The sequence below is a fragment of the Chamaea fasciata genome, unplaced genomic scaffold (assembly GCF_029207755.1).
Source record: "Chamaea fasciata isolate MVZ Bird 193981 ecotype frontalis unplaced genomic scaffold, bChaFas1.0.hap1 SCAF_19, whole genome shotgun sequence".
Classification (NCBI taxonomy): Eukaryota; Metazoa; Chordata; class Aves; order Passeriformes; family Sylviidae; genus Chamaea; species Chamaea fasciata.
The window spans coordinates 10,017,176-10,038,458 of NW_027094104.1; the positions used below are offsets into that span (position 1 = coordinate 10,017,176).

The 21,283-nt window shown below is 45.3% G+C and overlaps 1 protein-coding gene across 1 annotated transcript; it reads right to left on the bottom strand.

Annotated features, from left to right (window-relative positions):
* Window positions 1-417: 417 nt before the first annotated feature.
* On the bottom strand, window positions 418-14,408 carry LOC136299141 (myosin heavy chain, skeletal muscle, adult-like). Its single transcript, XM_066200492.1, has 38 exons — window positions 14,170-14,408; window positions 13,937-14,080; window positions 13,689-13,845; window positions 12,664-12,691; window positions 12,451-12,565; window positions 12,277-12,369; window positions 12,084-12,147; window positions 11,890-11,988; window positions 11,680-11,783; window positions 11,451-11,589; window positions 10,753-10,871; window positions 10,510-10,659; window positions 9,773-9,943; window positions 9,337-9,646; window positions 9,099-9,178; window positions 8,763-8,850; window positions 8,551-8,668; window positions 8,129-8,252; window positions 7,907-8,043; window positions 7,549-7,804; window positions 6,524-6,766; window positions 6,241-6,417; window positions 6,010-6,155; window positions 5,832-5,922; window positions 5,354-5,743; window positions 5,076-5,202; window positions 4,780-4,898; window positions 4,132-4,328; window positions 3,590-3,773; window positions 3,338-3,503; window positions 3,042-3,166; window positions 2,586-2,894; window positions 2,288-2,491; window positions 1,899-2,024; window positions 1,634-1,804; window positions 1,442-1,546; window positions 1,207-1,302; window positions 418-632 (listed from the first exon to the last, which is right to left on the bottom strand). The coding sequence occupies exons 1-38, from the start codon at window positions 14,374-14,376 to the stop codon at window positions 477-479; spliced, it is 5,835 nt and encodes a 1,944-aa protein (XP_066056589.1). The 5' UTR covers window positions 14,377-14,408; the 3' UTR covers window positions 418-476.
* Between the last annotated feature and the right edge of the window lie 6,875 nt (window positions 14,409-21,283).

A 21,283-nucleotide genomic window follows, 5' to 3' on the forward strand; every position in this document is an offset into this window, starting at 1 on the left:
CACTGGCCTCCCTCTTCTTAAAAAATGTCACTTTTATATCTAACCAGAGTCTATCCTTTTTAACTTAAAGCTTTTCCCTTTGACCTATGGCCACTGGCCTAGGTAAAAAGTCCTTCCCCCTCTTAGGAGCTCCCTTTATATTTTGAAAACCTGCAATATGGTCTTCTCAGAGCCTTCTCATCTCCACACTGAGCAGTCACAACTAAGCTAGATGACAAAAAGCTGCATTGTGACATAGGTACATGGAGATTATAAGAAAAAACTCTGCAAAACTCTACCAAAAATGGTCATAAAGGTCTAACCAATAAAAACAGAAAGAAATGAAAAGTACTGCTCAAGGTATGCACACAAAGAAATCTACAAGATTTATTCTCTAGACACTAAAATGCTTAAAAACTAAAATTGCAGAAAGAGGAAGTGACAAAGGGTTCACATTTTGCGCAGCCCTCAGGTCACTTTGCTGCCTCATGACATTCTCATTCTTCCTCTTCTATCTTCTTGCCATGCATCTCCCGGCTCTTCACCCGGAGCTTGTTGACCTGGGACTCTGCAATGTCAGCCCGCTCCTCGGCTTCCTCCAGCTCGTGCTGAATCTTGCGGAACTTGGAGAGGTTGACATTGGACAGCTCCTCCTGTGTGGGGAAAGGGAGTCAGTGGTGAGGAGCCCAGGGCAGGGGTTTCACTCCTGCTGCAAGTCAGCCTTGCAAATCTGCATCCTGCTCCCACCACTGCTCACACATCAGCCTCAAACAGAGCTCCTCATCCTCCCCTTTTCAGGACTGTACTGGGACAAGATTCACCAGGACTGTGTCACAAATGAGGAGCAATTTCATGATTTCGATTAGTCATTTACTTACTCTCACACTACATTTCTGTATGAGTTATTGGTTGGGAAGACCCTGAAGCATTCTGCTGATGATTGTTGGCAGAGATTCAGGAACCTGTCATCAGTGGGTGTGGCCCCTGGGTTTGTTTACTCAGGCCTCCTGTGTGGAACAGGCTGCACAACTTCCCTTAAAGAATGTCCCTGACCACAGGGTGCCCAGAGCTCACCAGGGCCTCATGACACAATAGCAAAACAGCACGGCCAAGATAGTTGTGTCTCGGGAATTTCTTTCATAACCCTCTCCTGGTATTCAGGCCCAATAAATGTGTGTCCTGCCCCAAGGGAATGTGGCCTTTGCCCTTTCTCCAAGCAATACTTACAGCTTCCTCAGCCTGTCTCTTGTAGGATTTCACTTTCATTTGCAGCTTGTCCACCAGATCCTGCAGCCTGAGGACATTCTTCCTGTCTTCCTCAGACTAGAGTGGATGATGAACAGGGAAGAGAGTCAATTCTTGCTTCTGCATCACACAAGATGAACAATTCCCCTTGGGGAAAATGTGTAAAATGTGCCTGGCTGTGAGCCAACGGTGCCAGAGCAGTCTCCTCCTGCCTTACCTGGTAGGTCAGTTCCTTCACCCTCCGCTCGTACTTGCGCACACCCTTCACGGCTTCAGCGCTGCGCTTCTGCTCAGCATCAACCTCCCCTTCCAGCTCCCGCACCTGCAAGGACAAGCCCAGCCCTGCAGCTTCCCTGACAATGTCTGTGCAAGGACACGCTCACTCACACACAACCCCAGCCCTACACACCCTGGCCTCCAGCTTCTGGATCTGCTTCTTCCCTCCCTTCAGTGCCAGCTGCTCGGCCTCCTCCAGACGGTGCTGCAGGTCCTTCACTGTCTGGTCCAGGTTCTTCTTCATCCTCTCCAGGTGGGCACTGGTGTCCTGCTCCTTCTTCAGCTCTTCTGCCATCATGGCCGCCTGATCAGAGCAAAGGGTCAAAGCCATTTTAGGACTGGAGATATTTTGGGAATGGTACATTCCCCATCAGCAATGCCAGGAGTGTCCAACTCACATCTGTGATGGCCTTCTTGGCCTTCTCCTCAGCATTGCGGGCTTCCTGGATGGTATCCTCCATTTCACTCTGGATCTGGGAAATGTCTGTTTCCAGCTTCTTCTTGGTGTTGATCAAGCTGGTGTTCTGTGCAACAGGAAAGACAGGATTCCAACTGTCAGACCAAATGCCTCCACATTAAGGCCTGAAAACATGGATAGAGTTTAGGAAAATCTTTAGTGCAAAAGACTTCTTTAGCACCAGAGCAGTAAACCAGGAATGGGAGGGCTGGCTGGAACATATTACAGCACACTTCTTCAAATATTTAAACAGAAGTCACTTACAAGATGCATAAGAATTTAATTTTTGTTATCATTTGTGAATGGGAATATTTTCCAGCAGAGCCTGACCTGGGTATGGAGGAGCTGTGCACGTTCAGTGGCATCCAGAAGCTCCTGCTCAGCCAGTTTTCTTGATCTCTCTGTCTGCTCCAGGGCTGCCCGGAGCTCCTCAACTTCAGCCTGCAGCAGGTTTGCCCTGCGCTCCACCATGGCCACCTGCTCCTTCAGGTCATCCTGTGTCCTGAGAGCATCATCCAGGTGCAGCTGAGTGTCCTGGAAAGAGACACAAGAGAAATTACCAGGCGTCAGGTCTGTGGAGAAAATGTCAAGGATCTCATTTGTCTTTCTGTAGCTCTTCTGAACAGACCTTGAGCACTGCCTGGGTGTTTCTCAGATTCTTCTGTGCCTCTGCAGCCACACGATTGGCATGGCTCAGCTGGATTTCCATTTCATTCAGGTCTCCCTCCATCTTCTTCTTCAGCCTCAGGGCTTCATTCCTGCTCCTGATCTCAGCATCCAGAGTGCTCTGCATGGAGTCCACAACTCGCAGGTGGTTTCTCTTCAGCTGGTCAATCTCCTCATCCTTCTCTGCTATTTTCCTGTCGATCTCAGACTTGACTTGGTTGAGCTCAAGCTGCAGGCGCAGGATCTTTCCCTCCTCATGTTCCAGGGAGGCCTGCACAATTCAGCAAGAAGAGTGTCTTACTTTCTAATTAATCTGTTTTGCATTTCCACATGAAAGCTGGGCTTATTTCCTGAAGTCTCTTCAGAGGATTACACCCATACTTTTAGTAGGGATTCCATTTATCAACATTGTATGTACCTCAGCTTCCTCCAGGGAGGCTTGCAGTTCAGATTTCTCCTGCTCAATCTGCTTCTTGACTTTCTCCAGCTCATGAATTGCCTTCCCTCCCTCCGCAATCTGCTCCGTCAGGTCAGAAATCTCCTCTGTGGGAACAAAGACCAATGGCATGGTCAGGCACAGAGCAGAATGGGAAGGGTCCTGTCCCACCAAGGGGACAGGCATCTCTGCAGACCTGCAGGCACAGACCCATGAGGAATGGTGATAATGGCTGATAGTGAGCAAGGCCAGCGAGGAGCAGAGGGCCAGGGACTTACGCTGCAAGTTCTTGTTCTCCCGCTTCATTGTTTCCAGGTGGTCCAAGGACTCCTCATAGGCATTCTTCATCTTGAACAGCTCCGTGCTGAGAGAGCGCGACTCCTTCTGCGAGGCCTCCAGCTCAGCCTGCGTTTCCTCATACTTCTGCTTCCATTCTGCCAGGATCTGGAGAGAAACAGGGTGTGAGTCGGGCTGTGGCCATCACGGGGCCATGCTCTGACCAGGAGTGCTGGTGCTGGAGACCAAAAGACCTTGTCAAAGTTCCTCTGCTTCTTATCCAGAGCAGCACAGGCAGCATTGGATCTCTCCACATCAATCATCAGGTCCTCCACTTCATTCTGCAGCCTCTGCTTTGTCTTTTCCAGGGAGGCACATTTGGCATTGACAGCCTCAACATGTTCCTCTGCATCCTGCAGGCGCTGAGCCAGCTTCTTCCTGGGAAAATAAAAGCACAGTTGCATGTAAGAGTTTAGAAGGACATCAGTTCTACAGCATCATAAGTGGGCAGGTTTATCACTTTGGGGGGTTTTGAGCCAAGAACTTTTGGCAGATACAAAAGCATCTATACTTTGTGGTGGCCTATCATCTGTGGAGGCTTAGGCCTGTCTTAGCACTTCTAAAGCCTGCTTTCCTTTCCATCTATGCTTTTTCTCATGCCTCCTCTTTTTTTTTACAAAGACAGTATATCGTTTCCTTCATCCCATTCTTGTCTTAACCCACTCTCAGAGATTCCAATTTCCCTTGACCAGCCTCCGTCTTCTCCCACATTTCCCATCCTGCCCTTCCCACGTACTTGGCCTCCTCGAGCTCCTCCGTGCGCTGAATCGCGTCAGTCTCATATTTGGTTCTCCACTGGGCCACTTCCCCATTGGCCTTGGACAGGGCTCGCTGCAGCTCCCCCTTGGCCTCCTGCTCCTCCTCATATTGTTCGCGGAGCAAGTCACAGTCGTGGCGAGCGGACTGCAGGGCGTGGGCCAGGGCATTCTTGGCCTGTGGGGACATTGGGTTTAGTAACCTGAATACTTATCTCGAAATGCCTCTTGACGGTGAACTTGACAGTGAAAATGGACTGCAGCTCTAACTGGTCAAATGTAGAGCTTGGAGCTGGTGAAGCCCTCATTGACGCATTCTGAGCATCAGGACACATTAGTGACAGCTCCTCTGGGGACAGTAATCTGTTGTGTTAATGTGTGGCTGAATTGTGCCTTAGAAAGGTTAATCAGAATCTCATGGAAGAAGCCCATGTGGATGACTTCCTCCAGCACCTAAAGTACCCTGCTTCCTTCCCTCTGTAGTGGAAGAAGAGGGGCTTGTGCATTAGTGTTATTCCCTCCACTCCTGTGTGTTTTTAAGGAAGGAACATTGAAGCAGTCCAGTGTCAGACAGGATTCTGCAGATTTTGGGAATGATGCAGGCTGTGGAAAATAGGGTACTTCCAGACCTTGATCTCTTCCTCTAGATGTCTCTTGAGTTCCTCAATCTGTTGGGTAAATCCTTGCTTGCCCCTAGACAGCTGAGAAATCAGAGCATCTTTCTCCTCCACCTGGCGAGAGTATTCACCTGGGAAGGGAAAGGGACAAAAGGAAGCAGACTGGTCCTCCTATGACACCTTCTGCCTGTAAAACCACATAACCAGGAATGGCCTGGAGCGTTTATACCAGCTGTCATCTTGTGCCCTCTGGCTTGCTCAGGGCATGCAGGTCCTGTCGTTGAACTGTGGGTAGGAGGACATCTCACCTGACTCTGTCTGCAGACGAGCTCTTTGCGTATTGAGGTCGTTGATCATGCGCTGATTCTGCTCCTCCTTGGTTTTAAGCTCACTCAGCTGATCTTCCAGTGTGCGGCACATCTTCTCCAGGTTGGCCTAGAGAGGAAATACGGGAAGGGAAAGACATGATGGACTGCACTCTGCCCCATTGTCACAGTGGGGATTTTGTTTCTGGGAATGTGTCTGGAAGAGGCAGCTTTTGTGCCCCACTTTGTTCTGCTGAGCATTTTCTCCAGCAACTCCATACCTTGGCTTTGGAGACAGACTCCATGTTGCTGGCCAAGTCATCAATCTCCATCTTCAGCTCGCTCTTCTCCTTCTCCAGCTTCTGCTTCACACGTTGCAGGTTGTCGATCTGCTCCCCCAGCTCAGCTGTGCTGTCCGCGTGCTTCTTGCGCAGGGCGGCAGCCGTGGCTTCGTGCTGCAGCGTGGCCTCTTCCAGGTCACGCCGCATCTTCTGGAATTCTGCCTCACGCTTCTTGTTCATCTCAACCTGAGCTGCTGTGGCCCCTCCTGCTTCTTCCAGGCGCTCACTGATCTCCTCCAGCTCCCTGGACAGGTCAGCCCGATGCTTCTCTGCTTTAGCACGAGAGGTTCGCTCGGCCTCAATTTCCTCCTCCAGCTCCTCAATGCGGGCCTGCACAACACCAGGGACCCTTCACACCTGTGCCCTCCTCATGCCTGACATGAGCCTGAGCATGGGAGGGGAGGGAACAGAGACTTGCCTGCAATTCCTTGATTTTCTTCTGGAATTGCATGCCCAGGGCTTGCTCATCCTCAATCTTGCTCTGGATCTGGTTGATTTCAAAGTCTTTCCTTTGGGCAAAATGAACCATGTTAGAGGTCAAAGAAAAAAGACAAGTACTGCAGCCCAGCACTCAGGTGGCCCAGAGCCACACTTACTTCTTCAGCTTCTCATCCAGCTGCTGCTTATCATTCTCCAAATCCATGATGCTGTCCTGGGCCAGCTTCAGGTCTCCTTCCAGTTTCCTCTTAGCTCTCTCCAGGTCCATGCGCAGTTTCTTCTCTTGCTCCAGGGACCCTTCCAGCTAAACACAACAAGACCATCAGGGCTCAGCCAGCCAGGCCAGGCTCCAAACCTGTCCTGTTCCTGCTCCATGTCTGTGTGCTTACATCGTCCACTTGCTGTTCCAGCTTGGTCTTGGCTTTGGTCAGAGTATTGACTTTGTCTTCCTCTGCCTGCAGGTCATCCAGGGTCTGCTGATGGGCCTCTTGGAGGACTTTCTTCTCTTTTGTCAGCTTAGCAATGGTTTCATCCAATGCTGCCATCTCCTCAGTCAGGTTTTTCACCTTAAGAAAGAAGGGAGCATATGTCAATAAAGGAAGAATATCTAGAAGTTCTGTAATAGCACACAGCCCATTTTCTGGAGTGTGAGTGACAGGTTCTACCTCATACCTTGTTTTCGGTGGCATGTTTTTCCTTCTCCACCTTGGCCAGTGTTAGCTCAAGGTCATCAATATCTTTCTTCAGCTCTGAACATTCATCCTCCAGTTTCCTCTTCTTGGCTGTCAGCTCAGCATTAATTTCCTCTTCATCCTCAGCCCTTTCAGTCACCTCCTTGATTTTGGCTTCCAGCTGTATTTTGGTTTTGATGAGCTGGTCGCACCTTTCCTCAGCATCAGCCAAGCTATCTGCTTCCTGGTAGGGAGACAGAATTTTGTGGGTTCTATTGTTTGAAAATTCTCTTCTCTGCGTCTTTTATCACTAACTTCTGAACCTGACCTTCACCTCCAGCAATTGATGGATCTTGTGTGGTGTCTACTGGGAAACCTTGTCATTTAGAATCAAAATTTATTCCAAAGCTTTTTGTCTCCTAAATATGTCTCCCAGGGTGCCTAGCTATGAGAATGCCTCATAGAACTCACAAGGAGTATGGAGCAGGCATTCCTTCAGTTTCTAGTTTCAACAGGAAAAAGAGCTTGGAGTATTTTTCTCATGGAAAAATATGCAATACTTTCTTCTGTTTAAGTGACTAGTTAACTTCATAGTGTTTGAGCAATAGACGCTTTATGAGAATACTTCAGGGCAGAAAGATTTCTTTTCTTTGGTCAAACTGTGTTTTCTTAATTGCGTTTGGAGGAAAAATGGGTGCATCTCCGGTTTGGTTTTACTATGCTAGACAAATGCACTGCTTTGAAAGTTACTTCTCTTTCAGCTCCAAGTTCTCTGCTGTTCAATACACATTGGGTGGCGTTACATGGCTCTTCCTCAGACAACAGCAATGTGGTGAGTGCCATGTGAGCCTTCCAGGATTCTCACTATGCCCCTGCCAGGGCCTGTTTACTCAATATTAGAGTGCCTCAGAGTGATTTAGACTGTTTTCTACCACCCATTAATTCCTGTGAGTCTCTGTGCAGGACAAGAGGCATTCTGACAGTATATCATTCTTCTTCCAGGGAAAAACGAACAGTGATACTCACTGCCTGCACTTGGAGCTGCAGGTCATTTTTCTCCTGCACCAAGGCCACCATTTTCTCTTCCAGCTCCTTCCGCTTTGCCTCAGACTTTGCAAGCTCCTCCTTGGTTTTCTCAAATTCTTCCTTCATGTTGGCCATTTCCTTCTCGGATTCTGCACTCTTCAGCAAGGGCTTGATCTTGAAGAACAGCTTCATCCATGGCCAGTGTTTGACATTCATGAATGAACGAACGTTGTACTGGATGCAGAAGATGGACTCCCTGAAGAACAAGTCAACACAGGTATTGAATATCCTTTGTTCGGTGAGTTTAGACTCAGTTAACCCACCACCATTGGAACATAAACTAGTGAGAACTATCTACCTCCTCTCCACCATTCTCTGGTACTCCACTCTCATCAGGAAGCCTCTGCACCTGGCTTGTATCATGGTCATAATTGCTGCTAGTTTCTCATCTCTCATCTCCTCCAGCACACCGATCAGTCCAGCTTTGAAGAACACCTTGAAAAAAGCAAGATTGCAGTACATCAGTGTTGCGTAGTGCACTACGGAGGACACTGTATTTAAATACAGAACTTCATTCTACCTTGGTGTGACCAAATCTGTACTGGGTGTGGTCAACATCAATGGACCCAAGAAGCTTCTCTGAAGCTTTCTTGTTATCCATAAACTGTCCCTCTGGGATAGCACTGGCATTAAGAACTCTGTATCTGTAGGAGAAAGGAGAACATTAAGAAATCAACAGTTCTGAAACCATCACAGTGATTGAACCTCACAGCCTACTCAGCAAGAGCTGAATAATATCATGTATTAGAGAGTGCATTCTTTCAAGACAATGCAAGGGGGTGGAAGAACCTTTCATACCATTAATTCAGAGTCCAAATGAATCCTCACAATCAGCATAAAATAAATCATAAATTCACAGCAAAATATAACAGTGTAAAGATTCTTAAGGTGATCAGGCTCTTCAGCTTGGTCTGAATTGGCAGAGGGATGCAGAGCTCTTACCTCTGCTTGAAGTCAGCATAGAGGACTCTGCTGGGGAACCCTTTCCTGCAAATCCTGATCCCTTCCAGCACGCCGTTACAGCGCAGCTGGTGCAGCACCAGCTCGTGCTCCATGGCCCCTGGAAAATACCACCATTAGTGACTCCCCTGCTGTTTGACACTCAGGAGAAGAGCTGCTGCTGCTCAAGCTTTCCTCTTCTTGGCTTGCCTTACCAGGTGTTTTAGTTTCATTTGGGATGATGCACCGTACAAAATGGGGGTGAGTGCTTCTCAGGTTAGCCATCAGCTTGTTTAAATTCTCCTGTGAGGTTACAAGGAAAAGTTCAGGTTTAATCTAGTAAGAACCTCATGCTTATCTATGACATGCATAAAATCCTGAGTCTTTCTGGGTCTTGAACTGTAGGAAATGCATGATTTTGTGTTGTGAAAATTGGATAAATATGAATCAGAGTCTTAGTGAATTACAGGCCTGTCTTCTGACTGCAATTTCACTGAATTCCTATAATATTTCAGTGGGTATTTAAATGAGGAAATGAATTCTGCTCTTACCCTGAAGAGAGCGGAGACAGTCTGGAAGGAAGAACCCTTCTTCTTGCCTCCCTTCTTGCCACCACCACCACCACCAGCCTCTGAAAGTCCCAGAAAAGAAAATAAAACATTTTTTTATTATGGGCAATATGTATTGGATATTACAGAACACAAAACCACTTCATATTTTTAGTGTTTGCAGCTTTAATTGCCAGAAAACTTTATCCCACATTGAAAATAGAATTTCTACAAAACTGACCGGCATCTGCTCCACCATAGTTGGCAAAGAGTAAAGCCAGAGTCTTCACAGATGATTTCTGGTACAGCCCAATGACAGTTTCATTCAGAGGGTCCTTGTTCTTCTCCAGCCAGCCAGAGATGTTGTAGTCCACTGTTCCAGCGTAGTGCACCAGGGAGAAGTGGGCCTCAGCCTTGCCTTTGGCAGGCTTGGGCTTCTGGAAGTTGTTGGACTTGCCCAGGTGCTGGTCATAGAGCTTGTTCTTGAAAGAGGTGTCAGTTGCCTTGGGGAACATGCACTCCTCTTCCAGGATGGAGAAGATGCCCATGGGCTGGGAGAAATCACAAGAAGTGACAAGGAAAGGTTATAATGGAAGTATTCAATATCACTTTGGAGGGGACGTTCAGCTGCCTGGTCTACTGGAAGGAGCCATCATATACTTGCATGGGAAAGGTACCTTCTCAATGAGCTCAATGCAGGCAGCCAGGTCCATGCCAAAGTCAATGAACTCCCATTCAATGCCCTCCTTCTTGTACTCCTCCTGCTCCAGCACGAACATGTGGTGGTTGAAGAACTGTTGCAGTTTCTCATTGGTGAAGTTGATGCACAGCTGCTCAAAGCTGTTGAACTGCCCAAAGCAAGCAAAGGTGCACAGGTTCTCAAGGAGTGCCAAAACCCACAGGCCTTTGCTGCCATTCTCCTAAGGCTGTTTCAAGTTGAAACACCAGTCCCAACCCTACTGTACCACCATGTCTTTCCTTAGCAGACCTTCTACTCTAACACTCACTGTCCTTGGAGGACATTTTAATTATTGCTTCACAAATCAAGCCAAAAGCTACAATTCTTTTTCACTGTGCTACTCAATTGCAAATTCTGGTAAGCTCAGTCGCTCCATGGTGTCAGTTCTCTGAGCTCCTGGACAGTAGAAACCTCCTCAGTGTACCACCCAAGAGTTTCCCTGTCCTTCCATCAATAATCTGGGGGGTTTTGGGGTCTGACACAGAAGTCCTTGCATCATCACTGCATTCACAGCACAGGAAACTTGCTGTGAACTTGTTCAGACCACTACCTTTACAAGAGCATCCACCCCTTTGGCCCACAGCTGTGTGAGCCTTAGTCCTCTATGTGTTTCTGAGTGCTCATGACCCCTCCTTGCCCATCGCTTGACTATGGTGACAAATCCTTGCTGCTTACATCAAAGATTTCAAAGCCAGCAATGTCCAGGACACCAATGAAGTACTGCCTGGGCTGCTTTGTGTCCAGCTGTTGGTTGATTCGAACAACCATCCACAGGAACATTTTCTCAAACATTGCCTTTGCCAGGGCACCCACTGAGTTGTTCACCTAGAGCAGAGGAGACAGGAGTTATCTCTGAGGGGCAAAGAAAAACACCCACCTACTCTTTCAAGCTGTGCACTTTCAACTGTCAGATATTACCTGTGTCACGTTTTGACCTTTGGTCACATATTCATTCCCAACCTTGACTCGGGGGTAACACAAGGCCTTGAGAAATTCAGCTGAGTTTAGGCCAGTTAGATAGGCAGCCTTGTCAGCCACTAGAGGCGGGGAGAGAGAGAAAAGCATTTATGGATAATCTGTAGAATCCAGGTGATGTGAACAACTCTGTTATGCATGTTCTAGGAATGGAAGATTATTTATCTCATCAGATTCAGAAGACCTGTGAAGGAATGCAAATTCTGGATACTACTGATGGTTTTCTTTGAAAGCAAGAACAAGTATGTCTTGGATAGGAAGACATAAGCCAAGGCAAATTCTCTTTCTCTGGGAAGAGGATTTCTGGGAAGCACAGTTTGCAGGAGTTATTTCACCAAAACCACAATTTCCCACCAGGGTGTTCTAGTGTTTGGAGGTTTTTAAGAGAGAGAGAGAGAGAGAGATCCTGTGTTGAAGTTTCCCCTTTCAGGCAGCATGTTTATAGGGAGCCACCATTGGATAGAAAAATGGAACTTCCCATGACTAAATAGGAACTTTTTCAGTTGGAGGGATCAGATGCAAAAATGGTATTCTCAGTGTTTTATGTGGAGACTTGGGAAAGTGTGCCTCTGGAGGCTAATACATAATCTCAGGAGGCAGAGGAGGGCTTGGCAGAAATCAGCCCCTGAATATTCTGATACCTTCAGTGCCATCAGGCTCTGCCTGCTCCTCTCGTTGTTTCTGCTTGAACTTCAGGTTCCCATAGTGCATGACAGCCCCTGTCAGCTTGTAGATGGCTGTTTTCTCATCTGCAGTGAAGCCCAGGATGTCAATGGCACTCTGCAGTCAAAAAAATGAATTCAACCATATGTCTTTAGCAGGTCAGAGATGAGACATGTCCAGTAGGTACCCTGTTGCTGTATTACTTACATCTGTAGCCATCAGCTCCTCCTGGTCATCAATGCTGGGGACAGTGACCTCCCCTTGACTCACAAAGTGGAAATCATAAGGGTTGGTGGTGATGAGCAGCATGTCTAAAAGCAGGAAGAGGCAAGGCTTAGGCTTCCTTTTGCCAATCAGGTGAGGGAGGGAACTGTTCCTCAGTGATCAACCCCCAAAAGTCATAATGCTCTTTCCTACCAATGAGCTCTGGCTTCTTGTTGGACATGATCTGATAAAAGATGTGGTAGCTCCTTTCCGCCTTCAGCTGGAAAGTGACTCTGGACTTCTCCAGAAGATCTGCCCAGGGAGGTAGAAAGAGTTAGAACTTGTGGGAATGTACATGGAGATGGGAATTTGGGAAGAGATGGGAGCAGTCCAGGAGAATCTCTTACAAGTTTCAATGTCAGCAGAAGCCAGTTTGCCTGTGGCACCAAAGTGGATTCTGATGAATTTGCCCTGTTAAGCAGAAGCAGCAGCAGGTCAGCCTGGATGTGTTGTGCTGACGTGTCCTTTGCATGAAGAACTGCTCAGGCATCCTGTGTGTTGCCATGAGGGGGAGAGATTTTATACAAAGCAAGAACTCACAAAGCGTGAGGAGTTGTCATTCCTCACGGTCTTGGCGTTTCCAAAGGCCTCCAGCAGTGGGTTGGCACTGATGATTTGATCCTCAAGCGTTCCCTACAGGAACATAATTATTCAGTGACTGAGTTGAGTTGACAGGGCAATGACAGGCCATTCAGTCTGTTCTTCCTGACACACCTGCATTTTGCCGGAGGTCTGCTCCTCCTTCTTCTTCTCTCCACTGGCTGCAATTGTTGCAAAGTACTGGATGACACGCTTTGTGTTGACAGTCTTCCCAGCCCCGGATTCTCCGCTGCCAAAGCCAAGGGAGAAGCAGAGGGTGCGTGGTCAGGCAGGAGGTCCCCTGGCCCCGGGCAGCCCCGCAGGGACCCGTGCAGGGGGTGTACGTACGTGATCAGGATGGACTGGTTCTCCCGATCTGTGAACAAGGCAGAAAAGAAAAGGTTGTTATTAATGAACTAGCACTAGGAAGCTTATTTCTTTTCATAAACCCATACATCTTCACCCATTTTGAGTATTTTGATGTTCCCAGCTGCAGGTGCGAAGTTGGTATCTCAACCGTCAGATGGTGTCACTTCACAGAATAACAACTTAATGTAACAAAGTCCCCCTGAAATTCTTCATTATTAGACTTCTTCTTTGCTGGCCTTATGAAATTAGTCAAATCACAAATATTTTCATCACTTCTGTTGAAATGTTGAACTGCTGAAGGCCCAAAACAAGCCATTTTAAAGCCCTTTGAGACCTGCCATTCAGACAGTATTCAATTCAGCACACCATCCCCTTTTCCAGGCCTTACTCCCTGAGTTTGCCTATGAGGATATCATGAGAAACAGCATCAAAACCCTTGCTGAAATCCCGGTAGATAATATCCAGTGCGGTCCCCTCATGTCTCCATGCAATTGTCCATTGTAGAAGAAATCAGCTTGGTTAAGCGTAATTTCCTTTTGGTGAATCCATGCTGACTACTTCTGATCAACTTCTTGTATTGGGCATTCTTAGAGAATATCCTCCAGGATTAGCCATTCCAACACTCAGGTGAGGCTGTCAGGCCTGTAGTTCATTCGGTATTTCTTTTTTGCCCTTTTTGAAGACTTGTGACATTTGCTTTCTTCCTCTCCTCACACATGTCTCCTGACTGCCATGACCATTCCAAGGTGAATGAGCGGCCAAGATATGATGTCCTCCAGGTCCTTCAGCACTTGCAGGTGCATCCCATTGGGATGAACTTCTGGATGTCGGATTTGACTAAACAAACTCTAACCTGATCCTCTTGAACCAGAGGAACGTCTTAATCATTTCCAGTTATGTACCCTCACAACACCATTAAGTTGAACTACTTTGCCATTAAAAGACATTTTCTCCTTTGTGAGAGTTTACAGCTAAGAGATTTTAAAGAAAATCATGAAACTCACCAGTCAGCATGAACTGATAGGCGTTGTCAGAGATGGAGAAGATGTGTGGAGGGGCCTCCTGGCGCTTCTTGCCTCGGTAGGCCAACACCACCTCGGGGTTGTACACCGGCAACCACTTGTAGGGGTTGACAGTGACACAGAAGAGACCCGAGTAGGTCTGTGGGGAAGGGACACAGCACGTTGGCTTCCCCTGAGCCTGGCCCAGCAGCTCCCCAGGCTGCCCAAAGGAAGCTGCTGCTGCCACTTACGTAGATCATCCAGGCTGCGTAACGCTCTTTGAGGTTGTACAGCACAGCGGGTTCGTGCAGGTGGGTCATCATGGCCATGTCCTCGATTTTGTCATACTTGGGAGGGTTCATGGAGAAGACTTGGTCTTCCTTCACTGTCAGCGTCTGCCAAGAAAACAGGAAGATCCACATGTATCACTGAAAAGCTCAAAATGGGGATTAAACGTTGTCCTTCAGCCTTGTTTCTGACTCACCTCTCCCCCTTCAGTCTTGACAGTGACTTTGCCTGATTCCTTGCTCTGGATTGTCCCTTTCACAAAGGATTCTTTGGGATGAACCACGAAGACAGATGACTTGGCATCAAAAGGTTTGTTCTGGGCCTCAATTCTCTCCTTTTCCGATTTTCGGAGGTAAGGAGCTGCCTCCCCAAAACAAGCTAATTCAGCATCTCCAGAGGCCATGTCTGCAGTTTACTGAAGGCACATCAGCAAAGAACCCTGTGGGAGAAAAGAAATGTAACATCAATAGGTCATTAATGTACCTTACTTGCAAGGACAACTTTTCTAATGCTTTAAAATCGAGCACTTACTAGAATTGCTAAAACTACCAAAAGTTGCATTCCTTGTGTTTAATGATTTAAACCCAGAAGAGAAAAAAATTGTTTCATCCTTAAATAATATATAATAACCTAGTAAAATTTATTTTATTTGTGTCTTATGGTATGTACAGATTTTACTTTGGCTTTATGGATTGTAGACAAATTTGAGAATATGAAGTATGTTAAAGGAACCTTTTTATTCTACTATAAAATTACAAAAATATATATAGATAGACTACATACTATAGCCATAAAAGCAGATGGAAAAACTTAGTTGGAAACTAGTTTCAAAGGAAAAAATATATATGCATAATATGCAATAATGGGGATACCTAATAGCTAGAACCAGTGCACTTACCTTGAAACTTTTCTAGTAGGCAGGGCAGAGCGCTGCAAAGACACTTTTATAGAGTCTGGTTGGCAGATGCTCTGAATTCTTCCCCTTTCTTCGGTCAAAACATTTTTTGGCAAACATTCTTTGGCAAGGCATTGTCTGGCAAACTGAACTAAGTGCAAAATTGTCATTTGATTTAATAAGATATATTTAGAAATGTTTTGTATCTTACCAATGCTGTGAATGTATTGACTATAAATAATTTGTCTAGAGACATAAGGACAGAAGTTCAGTTAGTCAAGGCACTTGGAAAATTTGGATGTAGGACAAATGAGCTATACTGCTGGATTTCCAATGGTTTCTTCATGTACTCAAGGCAGATTTTTATTGCATGACTGTGGTGTTACTCTGATACATCCTCAGTCCAGAATTTCCATCGCATCCCAAATATCACTGTCACTGGAACTCCTTTAAACATTCTCTTCTCCTGGTCACTGGCATTTTGATTGTCAAAAGAGCTCAGCGTGTAAAGCTCAGTGAAGAGCAGAGGGGCAAGGTCAGTAAATGTGATCCAAGGAAATATCCAACATCAAGCACTGGCATGGGCATGAAAAGCTTGTTCCAAGGATGAGCATGCAACTTCCTGGAGTTCAAAACCAGAGCTCAGCCCTGGACTCCCTGAGCAGGGCAGGGGGAAGCTGGTGGAAACACCCTCTGCCCTGAGCAGGAGGAGCTCAGAAACAACCTGTGTAAAACCGTGAGCACAGAGGGGTGTCAGAAGTGCTGTGTCTGCACAATCTCTGACTTCCGTGGACATACAGAGCTTAGAGGACAAACCACAGAATGGTTTGGGTTGGAAGGAACCTTAAGAGAATCATCTAGTGCAACACCACTGCAGTGGGCAGGAATATCTTTGACTGGATCAGGTTGCTGAAAGCCCCATTGAAACTGAGCTTGCACACTTCCAATGATTCCGGGGCATTCCCTTATTCTGGGACCTGTGTCTCACTGGCCTCCCTCTTCTTAAAAAATGTCACTTTTATATCTAACCAGAATCTATCTTCCCTCCAGTGTGTTGACTGCAACACATGGCTTGCTGTTAACAACAAACTTGCTGATGGTGCCCTCAATCCCACTGTCCATGTTCTTGACAAATGTGTTAAATAAAGCTGGTTTCAAAACAACCTGCCAGGGGACACAGCTTGTTACTGATCTCCATCTGAAATTCAAGCCATTGACCCCAACTCTTCATGTGTGATCATCCAGCCAATGTACCATAGCATATTTTCCAGAAGGATCTGCTCCATGATCTTGCCATATAGAGAGATGAAACTGACTAGCCTGTAGTTCCCTGGGTCTTTCTTTTGCTCCCTTTTAAAAATGGGGGGTTTCAATCAGTGGAACTTTATCAGATAGCCATGACTTGTCAAGTGTGATGGATAGTGGCTTAGCCACTTCATCTGGCAGTTCCCTCAGGATCTGGGGATGCATCTCATCAAGGCAACTCCCTCATCTCTCCTTCCTTGACTATCCCTTCCAAATATTTTATAGCTGTCAGTCACAGCCCATGTCAATCACACAATCCATCCTGACAAGTTTCTGTGGTAGCAATCAGGCCATAGTGCCTGTCTGGGCAGTGGCTACCAGCTCCTTCTGTGTGTTTCCCACAGACAGATAGAGAACTGCACTGATAGAGAAGCCCTTCATCTGGGCTGTCAGCCATATCCCCTTGTTAGAGGAGTTTGCCCTAATTCCCTTAAGACTACCCACAGGTTTGGTCACAAATTCATTCCCAACTTTGACTCAAGGATAACATAAGGTCGAAGCAGGTCTGCTGAGTACAGACCTATCAGGTAGGCTGCCTTGTCAGCAGCTGGAACACAAGAGAGACAAAGAAAAAATTGATCCTTGGACAAGGATTGAAATTTGATGTGTGTGTTTGTGTGTGTGTGTGTGTATGTGTGTGTGCGAAATGCCATTAACGACCTAAATTCTTGATTACAAACTTTTTAATCTAGTGTCACAACAAACATTGAATACAGAAAAGCTACAAAAGCCAATATTGGTATTTTTCTGAACATAGTCATCAGTAAGAAAACTTTCCTTGGATATTTTAACTAAGTTTATAAACCAAATGACTTATTTAAATCATTTTCACTTTAAAAATTCATTAAGATTATAACTCAACTTCTTAGTCATGATCTAAGAAAGCTCCTACATTCCAAAGGCTGTGGTCTGTACTGCCATTAGGAGAAGTCTATATATGACAGAGCCAACTCTAGAGCCTATGTATGAAACTAGAGAGACTTTATCTTCTAAAAACCTTGTCAAAACCCTGCATATCAAATTGTAAAATGCATGAAACTATCCCAACAAAAAGCAAACTGAAGAAGCATCATTTAGTAAGAGAGTCCAGGGGTCAGACAATCAGTTTCATGTGTACTGTATATTTCATATATACTATTTAGTTTCATGTATACTATATTCCTATATATTAAAGGAAATATTATTTCATTTTCACATTTTGAATTAATAGCTTTTGTCCCATCTGAAAAAAAATTATTTCTCAAAACTGATTTCTTTATTAAAAGGTTAGTTGCTAAGGATTTTCTGTGCCATCTGGCAAAAACCTGCAACCCATTGTAACTAAATCCAAGGTGATTTTACTGAAAATAGAAAAGCAGAAACCTACTGTAGCTCACATTCCTTCATGGACAATACATAAACTCTTGAAATACAGCTCACGTGTAGAGTACTTGAGGTGATTTCCAGAATTTTGAGATACATACCGATGGATATAAAAATATTATAATGATAAATGTGAAGGTATATTATATTTTAAAAATATTAAATTTAGTTTCCCTGAAAGATGAGATGTCTGCACATCTCTAATAATGAAAAATTAGTTGCAAATTATCGTGGTTTTACATGTACCATATAAGAACAAAATGTGCCTTCTGATTTTAACTGCTAAAAATCACAGCATCCCCATGTCTGTAAAAATAAGGAAGTGTTTTGCTTTGAGCAAAAAGATGAAATTTACGATTTATAGAGTTCAGACAGAGGAAGTATGTAACAACTATTACTTGAGACAACGAAAGAAAAGTGAGGGATGTTTGGTGCTTCTCCTAGGGTGACAGCTGGGGGTTCTCTCCCCTCACATGTGGAACTGCAAATCTTTGCTTTCCCGGTGGCAAATGACAAAGCCAGTCTACTCAGCAGAGCACTTTTGTTTTGTTTTTTTTCTGTAGTGCTGTGCAGGGTGTGGACCCAGCCTTGCAACAGGCAAGAGTGAGACACATGGCCAGGCAGCTATTTGGCTGCTAGTCCTTAGGAAAGGGTGTACTGAAAGCAGCAGTGATGCCTTAACACTAAAAGAAAAATTAAATACATCCTGCCCACCACTGTCTCCCAGTTCTGCTACTGTCACAGCAGGGCTGGACTCTGCTGCAGCTGAGAGCAAAGCACAGCACGCTCAAAAAGAGGAGAGGGAGAGTGAGAGCAGACCCTGAATACAGAATGTCCTGCTCAGCAATGTGGGGCGGGCAAGGTATTGCAGTGCTGACATTCCTCATGAAGAAGAGACTGAAGGGTGCTGAAAATAGAACCATCTTGAGAAAGATATCAAGCAGCTGCCTCACTGTCTGCCAGCCCTTAGGATATGACTTCTTCTATCTCAGACTCTGTGTTAGCAGGCAGAGAGAGAATACTTAGCAACAAGTAATAGTATGTACATACACAGATTTCCAGCCTATGGCCTGGAAAAATAACACAATTTTTAGATTTGCTTTGTAAACTGGAGACTAGAGTTTATAACATCCCAGTGTGGAAGACTGGGAGACAGTCTGGGAGAGCGATATTTTCTTCTTTATTTTATCCACGTTTCAATACTTTTATCAATGAGTTTCTTCAGTGGAAGAAGCCCCAAGATCCTTGTTCTGGTGCCAAAACCTATTGCCAAAAAAACCCCGAGGAAACGAGTGATCAGATCTTCATATAATTCTCATCCATTCTGTTTTGCAACTTGAAAAAACTGATTGAAAATGAGCACTGCTGACTTCTAACATTTGGTAAGGAAGGCCTTTTCATCTTGTCTAGGTTGAATCTCGTTATAAACAGATCGTCCTGTGGCAGCCAGCAGAGTCTGCTATAGTGAAAAATAAACTGTGAGGTCCCTTTCCTCTTTCATTATATGCAGTAGTGAATTTATGTTCAATTTATAATTTTCATATGCTCATCAACTATCTCTTGCAGACTCATTAGTTTCTACTTTTTCACTAGTTTTCCCAGCAGAGTCTGAAATTTCAGACATGTCTTCAGGATGTTTGCTTATCCAGTAGGACATTTACTCAGTGGGCAGTAGATGAAGAAGTACTCATTTACAGATTCATAAAGAAATCTTCACATGTTAGGTAGCATCATGCCTCACTGAGACTGTGACTTTTGAGTTCAGAAACTTTTCCTGAAGATTGGGTGCTATGACATTTATTTCCAGCTGACTGTATCTTTGGGGATAATTCATTCAAGTCAATAAGCATCAGTAGATTCCAATTTAACACTGATTACTCTTATATAATTAATATGTCCTCTGTTATAGGCCTTGCGAGGTTTTACTGCTTGCAGAATAGCATGGCATGGCATAGATGCAGTAGAGATTCAGAGGGATAACAGGAATCATTGGAGAGTGAAATTGGGTCTTGATATGTAATGACTACCACCACTAGATGAAGATTAAAAGCATGACTCCTAGTGACTTACTTATTTCCCTAACAACATGAAGCTCACAGGGTAAAGAACACAACTCCTGCTAGTGAGCCCTGGGAGGCTGGACAGAACTCAGAGATGCTCAGCTTCTGCTCCAGTAGGAAACCTCCTGCTGTGGGTCAAGGACCTGGAGAGCAGGCTCAGATACAGACAGCAGTGTCTCCTCGTGCCTGGGGACAGGTCACTGCAGCTCCTCCTCAGGTGATTGGGGTCCCTAATGCCCTGATTGGGAACTGGGAGGTGCTCAGGGCCATGGGAGGGACCAGGAATGAGCAGGATCTGCATGGATGTGCTGGTTCTCTGGCACACCATGGCCCACATAAACTAAGCCCAGGCGCAGGTGGGAGAGCAGAGGCGCAGCGTGTGTGAGCCTGTCCCACCCTGTGCCTGGGCAGGGGCTCATGCACACTGCAAGGGACATGCTTCCAAGGACATCTTGAGGTCAGGTGGGTGAGGGTGAGAAGAAAGAGGGCACTCATCAGTGTGGAAACTGAGAAGGGGTAATGCAGGATAGGGGATGTAAAGAGAGGAGTGACAGGCTGTGGGGAGAAGATGCAATGATGTGGGTGCATTGTAAATGATAAGTTGATGCAGCAGAAGTTTACTGGAATGGAAAGGGCTTGAATTCTGCTGTCACTCCTATAGGAATCCAGGAGACAAACTCACTACAACATCATTCATTTTAGAATGCTCTTTTATTCCTAACACTTTTCCACATTTGTTTTTCAGTCACAAAGAGCAAAAATCTCAAGAGGAGCTTTGTACTTTGGAGATAAAAATTGAGAATTGTGATGAAATCCTTTTAATTCATTCTCTCTCTTCTCATTTCAGAAATAGCTGAGTTTCAGTAGACTGAACCAAGAAAACAAAATTATTCCAAATGATACATCTGGAACACACATACATACTTATTGTTGCCAAAATAGGTTATTATCACATAGATTTGGAAAATAGATAGGGTTACTAGAATAGGTTATCTTCTAATGAGAAGCCTTTAGCTGTAGGAATGAAGTTATCAACATGCGAGAAAAGATGTCATCTCATACACTGACTTGATCCAAGATGCAAAGATAAGCACCCAAGTTTCTTGCTAAAAATGGAAGATGTTCAGCATTTTTTACTGTTTCATGTTAATTTTACATTAATCTAGAAGGAAAATTTCCAACAGGATTGGCAGCTTGCAAATGCAATGGGATTTGCAGCTTGCAAATGCTATTCTCAGCTATGCTGTTAATATTAATAAAACATGCCAGGAGGGACCTTTTTGCCTGTGGATCCTTAATGACTGATAAGGAATGTGTAGCCTCATACTGAAGATCCCTGGGTAAAATAAGACCTCTCAGGAATGCTGGCATGAGACAAGAAGAAATGCCGGAACATTAATTCTCTGGTGCAAGCTTCTCACTGTGACATTTTGCTAAGATGTGGCTGAACACTGGATCCTGGAGACGGTAAGAAAGAATTTCACATTAACAGTTCTTATTCTATTGAAAGATGAGTGTTGTGTTGAATTAAATGAAATATGTTGAGTACCATCTCTGGTTTTGGCATATTTAATCTGGGTAGTTTTTTACCTGGGTAAGATGAGTCGATCAGAGACTTGAGCTGTCATTCCAGATGAGCAGTGCTAGAAGTTGGGGATTATGTCTGGCAAAAAAACAGTGATGAGCCC